The sequence below is a fragment of the Stylophora pistillata genome, chromosome 5 (assembly GCF_964205215.1).
Source record: "Stylophora pistillata chromosome 5, jaStyPist1.2, whole genome shotgun sequence".
NCBI classification, from domain to species: domain Eukaryota; kingdom Metazoa; phylum Cnidaria; class Anthozoa; order Scleractinia; family Pocilloporidae; genus Stylophora; species Stylophora pistillata.
In genome coordinates this window covers 27,806,825-27,815,267 of record NC_142523.1, presented here as the reverse complement: position 1 = coordinate 27,815,267, position 8,443 = coordinate 27,806,825, and the positions used below count along the sequence as shown (strand labels likewise).

The following is an 8,443-nucleotide window of genomic DNA, read 5'->3' as shown; positions in this document are numbered from 1 at the left end:
CTAAATGTCTGTGGAATTTGTAAGTTTTTCACTGCTTTTACAAGTACAAACAAGGCCTCCAAAAATGGGCTAAATTCGGCCTTCGAATGACGCTAATTATGCGTGAATCGAGTTTTATCAATTTTCTCGTAATCAAAAGAATTTCTCAACAAACTACCTATGTCTAGGTTTGCTTCATCTATAGACCTACCTAATACAAGAATATGAGCCAATTCGATTCATTGCTTGTTGCCAGAGAATGTACGCGTTTTGAAGTCTCCGGAACCAATTTTGTGTCTATTCCATCAGAGCGACCTGCTTCAGTATAATTGTGTCAAGTTTGCTCAGCTAAGTTCTACAATGTGAGATTAAATTCCACGATGATACTATGGAATAGCCCCCAGTTTTTTCTCCTCATACCCTTACCTTTACCCACTCTCCCTCTCTACCCTTTTTCACTTTTTTGTCTGAGATTGAACAACAATAATTGGAAGGAACGAGGCATTTTAGAGCGATGTGGCAAATTTCATAGTTCAAAATACGAAATTTAAATCTCTAAATACTGCCTTAAAAGAGGCGGAATCAACAAGGTTTGTCGGAACTTTATCTAACCTTTATATTCACGACTGCAGTTCGTTTGGTAAGCCTCAACAATTCGCGGTCTTCTGGTCGTGTTGAAGTGATGTACAATGGTATATGGGGAACTATTTGTGACGACTCTTGGGACTTACAGGACGCTGATGTAGTTTGTCATGAGCTTGGATACGATGGAGCTTTATCAGCATCTGGTAAAGCAACATTTGGGCGAGGAACTGGTCCAATATGGCTGGATGACGTGCAATGTGTGGGAAATGAGACATCAATATCACAGTGCGATCACAGTGGATGGGGAGTTCATAACTGTGGGCATAATGAGGACGCTGGTGTGGTGTGCCGACCTAAAGGTAGAGTAACGACACGAATACTCTAAGTTATCGTCTTTACCAAGAATGAAAATAGAGGTAATCAGAATATAAGGGCGCCATAGCGTATTCGACAGTATTACAATTAACTTTTCTATTATGGAGGATGCGAAGCCCATACCTGTCGGGGAATAATGAAGACATTGGAGTAGTGTTTGGACCTGTAGGTAAGGTGACGATACCCCTACAGTTGACATAACTTAGAATAAACAAGGTTTACTTCTTTCTCTCGTCTTTTACATATTTCAAACCGCGTGATGCTAACAATACGAATGCAAGTAAACTAAAGTTTTATTGCACCTTATCTCAAATGCCTTAATCTTCCATAACAAGAGATTCAATGAACAACAAATTTCCGTTCTTTAAAACATTCAAACGCAGTTGTTTGTTTGTTGCGCACTAAGTTTCATCAGATGAAATTAATCAATTAACTGTGACGTTTTCTTGCTAATTGCCTATGAAGTAGTTACAAGTCCAAAAAGGTTATGAATTTTTATGTGAACACGAAACCTCTCATTCGTACTCTTTGGATTTTATGTCAAAAATTCCTTGCAACCCTTCAATTTAAGAAATTTCAAACCACTTGCAAAGTAAGAATAAAAATCGAACAACTGCGTAACACAGATGTCACGCAGTGACAACCATGTATATTCATTTCTGCAAAATGAATGCTTTCGGAGAAAACGAAAACAGCTTCTATCATAGAGAGGTTTTGCACAGCAGCCATATTGGATGGCAGGAACAATGAAAATATTTTGCATGAGAAAGAAAAATTTTTTCCACGGATAAAATAATCTATTGTTCCTGCCATCCAACATGGCTGCTGTGCAAAACCTCTATTGCAAGTCATTTGAAGACGTTATTTGTAGCATTCAAGCATTTATTATTACCACTGAGGTTCACAAACTGCAAATAATAAACAAAGTCGGTCTTTTCTTTTGTGTCGCCGACTTCGCCAAGGAGCGAAGTTTCTACAAATTTAAAGCCCTCGTATGCATAGCAGCACTAAAACCCTAGAAAAACAACCCTACAAATGGTAAGTTTATCATTTCCACTTCTCATATTTCAATTGATAAACGTTTATTTCACTTAGCACATATAAAAATATATTATTGAAGCTACCCTACTTTCCACACGGCATTTAAGTAAATAGATAGAAAAGTCCGCATTTGATTTTAAATTTAAATAGTGACCTTACTTTTTTTAGAAAACACAGCGGAGACATTTTTCTAAAAGTTTACGGAATAAGTAAGTTTTCAGTGTTTTTCCAAGTACAGCAAAGCCTCTAAAAGGGGCCAAATTCAACACTCGAATGGCGTTAATAATGTATGAATTGATTTTCATCAATTTTCTTGAAATCAAAACAACTTCTCAACAAACTACCTATGTCTTGGTTTGTTTCACCTATAGTCCTAACTAATACTACAATGTGAGCCAATTCGACTTTTTGACTGTCGCCGGTTATTTGTAAATTTGTCTAATTTTTAAAAAGGATAAGGAAAACTACATCAATGATGTATACTGACCTTAAACAACAACTCTAAACAATAGCACGCACTCCATGTCATTTATGAGATTTACGCAGGGTTTGTGACTGGCCTCGCGAGCGGGCTTGTGTTCAAAGCGCTTCACGCCACTTTTTTTAACGCTGTCATTGATTGGTGACTGTTGGGGGGGGGGGGTGCAGGGGAGCAGAGGAGCTTGAACAATAGTATAAGTACAGGCGTTATTATTTTCGTGCTCCTCTCCTCGCGCATGACTCGCACTTCGCGCTCGTCTTGTGCTTGCATCTGATAGAGTAGAAAGGGCAAAGAAAGTCACGCCTTATCTGTAGACTAAATTTAGTCGTTTATCGAGCGTAATCTCTGATAAAAAAAAAAACAATTGCACAATGTAAGTCACAATAGATCAATGTCTAAAAAACTAAGCAGCAAAATGCCTTCATGTCTCAAGGTTTGTTAATCTTGGGGCATGTGCGCGAGTCGTGACGCATCCCTTGTTATTCATTTTCTTTTTTTGTTATGGAAATGTGCCATAAGTGTCAACGATTGGTTAAGCGTTCGTCTGACTCTTGTGATCATCTCCAAGTAACTTGTGAAGGCGATCAATTTGCTTGTACAAATCAAGAAAAGTGTATTTCAGCGAGTTGGCGTTGTGATGGCGACCGTGACTGTTCCGATGGCTCAGATGAACAATGCCGTAGTTAGTGTAGTTTGTAGGTAACTTCAGCTCCTGTTCAGTCTTTTATATTTGCTGCGAGTTGAGCATTTTCCTCTCTGAAATTCATATTTGGAAGAAATCTGAGACCCCCTTCAAGAGGTGTTGCAACAACATTTTCTCTTTTTTCAAAAGGGAAGAAAGAAATAAAAAATACTAACTTGATCTATCAGAACAGCTCCAAAACAGCGAAATAAAGCTTTGACGTAAATTATATGCAATACAATTTAACGATGTTTAACTGGCCATTCTTTTAATGCTATCACGTCCGTCCATCTCTGGGTAAAGATCTTCAATAATTTTAAAACAACTCTTGCGATAGCTACAGTCTCCTTAATACCGAATGAAGTAAGCTGTTTTAGTAAAGTGAGATATAAATAAATTGACTTGCGAGATGCGTTCGGCAAAAAAAATAAAAAAAAAATATAATTAAAAAAAATGCTTTGAGTGGGAGCCCAGAAACGATGGTTTGTACCATGCAACGTATATAACAACCGATACAATAAGAGGTTTCTCGAGGATACGGAGTTATTCAAGCGTCAGTATATTACTTTGAAAAGAGTTATCATAGAAATGAAGTCACCTTTTGATGTTACCTTTTGTGACTATGAAAATTGACCACACAAAAAAGAGAACACACAAGCGGTCACAATGCAGGTGATACCTGAAATTGCTGAATGTGAAGCTCATGGAAAAATTCCTCTTTACTCATAATTTGTTGTCGCCCGTGGTCAATGAACTGAATAAGAAATAAACGGAAAGAAGAAACGTCTGTAAGCGCTCTTTCTTCAAGAAGTTCCTCTGTTCCTCTGCTACTCAACTGATTACTCAAAATCGTATGATCATCTAGTGTTCTTCAACAGCAGCGTGCTGGTCGTATAATATTGTTCTTTATAACATAACCAAAGTAAAGCGCGCGCTCTGATTGGTCAATTTAGCGTCCCTCATTTGCCCATGGGTGTACGCTGCTGACGTGAGAAAATGCAAAGACTATTTTTCCGCGCGCGCTTGTTTTTTCTGGTCACGTAAGATTTGTTAAATAAAAGGGAACTCTTTAGCTACAATGTATCAATGTTATGTTATAAAACAAATGGTAAACACCACACCGTACACTATTGAGTTATGGATGCACTTGGGAGGTTTGCGAAGCACTCAGGAAGCTAGAGTCGCTCTCAGCTATCGCCTCGAGCGACTCTTACAGTTCTTTCGTGCTTAGCAACCTCCCGCGTGCATCCATAACTCAATAGTGTACGCTGTGGTGTTTACCATTTGTTAAATAGAGGAAAGCTATTCGAGGAGCCCTTTGTCTAACTTCAAAAGAGTCAATTAAAAGGGATAAGCAGAGGAAATGCATTAATGATATATTGAAAAGCACAAATAAAATATTAGTGGGGATAAGAACAATATTGACCACAACAACTGTAAACGATAGCACGCACTTCACGTTATTTATGAGATTTACCCTGCGAGTGTGACTGGCCCTGCGTGCAGCTTGTATACATAGCGCTTCACGCCACTTTTTTTAAACGCTTTGATTGGTTGGTGATTGAAGGTGTGTCTGGGGGCGGAAGAGCTTGAACAATGGTGTGGTTACAGGTGTTATTGCTTTTACGTTCCTCCCCTCGCGCGTGAATCGCCCCTCGTGCTCGCCTCGCCCCTGCCTCCGCTCGAGTAAAAAGCACCAAAAAAGTTACGCCCGTTCTGCAGGCTAAAGTTAATCAGTTATCAAACGTAATCTCTGATGAAAAAACGATGTCAGCTTTGAAACTCGTCACGATGGCCTATTTACATTATCAACCTAGTTAAAAGAAACAAAACCTACCGTGTTGTTCACTAATAAGTTTTAGAAATGTAACATAAGTGTCAACGATTGGTCACGATTCGATTGATTCTTTTGATCATTTCCTAGTAACTTGGGGAGCCGGTCACTTTGCTAGTGCAAATCAAGAATGGTGTATGCCAGAGATTTGGCGTTGTGATGGCGACCGTGACTGTTCTGATGGTTCAGATGAACAATACAGCAAGTAGTGTAGTTAATTGGGTTACTTCAGTTCTTGTTCAATCTTGTATAACTGCTGCGAGTTGAGCATTTTCCACTCTGAAATTGATATTTGGAAGATGTCGGAGACACTCTTCAAAACGTGTTGCAACAGCTTTTTTTCTTTTTTTCAAAAGGGAAGAGAGAAATAATACTAACTTGATTTATAAGAACAGCTCCAAAACAGCGAAGTAAAGTTTTGACGTAAATCATATGAAATACATTTTAACGATGTTGAACTGGTTAATGAAGTTTGCATTCTCCAGTAAAAAATGCCATTAGTTTATGCACTCATACTGAGGGAAATGAGAAAGCAAACTGACCTTAAAAAAAAGGAAAAAATGGGAAGGTCAAGGGTCAGCAGCAACTGCGTTCTTACAATTCAGAATGTTGACCTTTTTCCGTGACCTTTTTCTAATAGTTTTAATGAATTTCAGTGCTTTCGCACTCGACGAAAACACAATCTGACAATCTGACGATTATATTCTGCTAGTTTAAAGCATCAAATACAAATAAGCATAAAAAGCTCCCTCAAACTCGCATTCATGATTGGTAATTCGACTGAACACAAAAATAACAACTTTCCAGGGAAGATGGCTTTATTGAAAATATGTCCTACAACAACACGCTAAATGTCAGTGAATAAAGAAAAAAAATTTTTACAAGAAAGAAATGCAGAAGTTCTATGCTATAAAGAAATTGTCTGCAGCTAAGTCTCGGAAAAGGTCAAACGCGTCGCCATTTAGGGTACTTCAACCCATCGCAAGTGCCTTCCGGAAAAAAAATCAACGGTAACAAAATTAAATGCGGAATTCGATAAAATCATTACGGTAAACAGAAAAAAATTAATTGGTCATCAAACGTGATCAGATCGCCAATGAAATGTAACTGCATAATTTCAGTCACAAAAGATCAATCTCTGAAAGTAAGCTGCTAACCGCCCATTCATGGGGTTTCCAATATTGACGGCGCGTGCAGGAGTCGTGATGTAGCCCTTGCATTCGGGCTATCTTCAAAATAAGGAATGGGGAATTTGGGAATAGGGAATGGGGAATGGAAATCTTTAAAAGCGGGGAATGTTTAGAAGCGGGAATCTTTAAAAGCGAAAATCTTTCAAATGAGGAATCTTTAGAAGCGTGAAATGAAATCGACCAAATGAATGTGTGGTCTGTGGAGAAGATGATCTTCTTTTCAAATTTACGCATGTGAATCCATCAAAATTCCTGACTGTTGACACAGGTAAAACTACAATACAATGGAAGGGCACTTAGCACATGTTTTTCAACACTCAACACGATTAAATTGCTTAAATAATTCCAACATCAGAATCTTTATTTTGATCAACATGTTTCGTTGCGGCAGTTCCCTTTCCACTAAAACGAAGTGTAGCAAACGGCTCAATTTTTCGGTGTTTGTTCAAGCGTGAAATATTCAACTTTGTTTTAGATAGTCGCGCTCCTTCAATAAGTCATGGGAAATCCGTAATGTCAAGCACCGACTTTAATTTGAACGCGCGGGAAGGCTAACAAAACGACACTGAACAGGATTAGGCGGAAAATAATCTCGATTAAAGGTTGTATGTACATGCAGAAACATAAACACAGTAAGTGTGTACACAAACTTGCATGTTTCACGCTTCAACAAATACGTAGAAAGTTGGAATACTGTAAACAAAAATACTTCTTGTAGCACGTTTCAAATTTCGAAACTTTATACTCGTTTACGTTTCCAAAAAGCTTTTAAAACATTTCTAGGCTGCTTTATTGTCTGATATGAAATGTTCACCATAACAAGACAGCGACTTTTAATTCAGTTGGACGATAAATAAGCATAATATTTTCTATAAAAATTCTAGTTCTTTGGTGAAAAATCGCCAGCAAGTGTGTTAAAAGTTCCTGCTGCCGGCTGTTATTTGAACCCTGAAGATAATATCAGAAGGCGATGTAGATAAGAGTATTCAATCATAATTGCTTATAGGACTGATGGCTGACTTACCAATCAGGCTAATAAAAAAAAATAATAATCAAGTGCCACTGCCATCCGCCAGAACAAAAATTGTTACGTTTGTAAAGATTCACGCTTTTAAAGATTCCCCGTTTTAAAGATACGCGCTTTTAAAGATTCCCAAATTTTAAAGATTCCCGCCTTTAAAGATTCCCAATTTTTAAAGATTCCCCGTTTTAAAGATTCCCGCTTTTAAAAAATTCCCGTTTGAAAGATTCCCGCTTTTATAGATTTCCCGTTTTAAAGATCTCCGCTTCTAAAGATTTCCCGTTTTAAAGATTCCTGCTTTTAAATATTCCCCATTTTAAAGATTTCTCATTCCCCATTCTCCGTTCCCTGTTTTATAGACAGCCCTTATATTCCTTGTCTGTTTTTTAATTTTATGTAAAAATGTACATAAAGTGTCAACGATTTGTCACGATTCGTGTGTTTCTTTTCATCATCTCATAGTAACTTGTGGAGGCTATCAGTTTGCTTGTGCATATCACCAAGAGTGTATCCATGCGTCTAGGCGCTGCGATGGGTACAGTCACTGTAAAGATGCATCAGACGAACAATGCAGTAAGTACTGTTGTTCATTAGTCATTGCAATTCCATATAAATTATATTTTATTGTGGGCTGTGCTTTTCCCACCCTGAAAGTATTAGAAAAAAAAACAATACTGACTTGCAAATACTTTTTTCGAAAAGAAAGAGAGAAAGAAAAAAAAATTTGCACTAAGAACCCAGTTTAGAAGAACATCTCCAAATGGCGAAATAAAGCCTTGGTGCATATCATGTGGGAAGGTAGTTTTACAATAATGAACTGGTTACTAGTTCAATGCTGTCATATCTGTTCATTTTTAATTTGAATGAAAAGCCTCAATGGTATGAACGCAATTTTTGTGATGGCGAAAGTTACTTTCATTCAAATGGTGTGCACTGCGATTAGTGGAATAGGATATCAGCGATTTCTTTTACGAGATGACCTCGTCAATTGTATCATACCGCTCGGCAAAATCAATTGCAAGGATGAATTGTACCTTGTAACATAAAATGCTGGATGCAATATACTCCGAAAGCGGACAACTGTTAGCAGTAAATGAATACTACGAGTTTTTCTGGAGTATATCGAGTTCCTAAAGCCTTGGTATATTAATTTGAAAAAGAGCCATTATAAAAGATATAGTTATAGACCCATCGACATTGCCTTGATTGACTATGTTAACTGACTATGTTAATTGACCGCGAAAAGGCAAACATA

The 8,443-nt window shown here is 37.7% G+C and overlaps 1 protein-coding gene and 1 pseudogene across 11 annotated transcripts in view; both read right to left on the bottom strand.

Annotated features, from left to right (window-relative positions):
• LOC148731216 (uncharacterized) overlaps nucleotides 1–579 on the bottom strand; it is a 2,819-nt pseudogene extending 2,240 nt beyond the window's left edge.
• LOC148731213 (uncharacterized) overlaps nucleotides 1–8,443 on the bottom strand; it is a 38,749-nt gene that overhangs the window by 8,975 nt on the left and 21,331 nt on the right. For 5 of the 11 annotated variants that reach the window (XR_016001325.1, XR_016001327.1, XR_016001324.1 and 2 more), the window contains one exon: nucleotides 5,778–7,732. Coding sequence is in view for 3 of the 11 variants with exons in the window: in XM_088760405.1 (XP_088616531.1) it covers nucleotides 7,730–7,732 (3 nt within the window). In the remaining 8 variants the exon portion in view is untranslated. Of the gene's footprint in view, nucleotides 1–591; nucleotides 918–2,004; nucleotides 3,218–3,598; nucleotides 3,898–4,980; nucleotides 5,257–5,777; nucleotides 7,733–8,443 lie in introns of those variants that run through there. The other 6 variants (XR_016001326.1, XR_016001329.1, XM_088760402.1 and 3 more) reach the window with 3 other exon arrangements.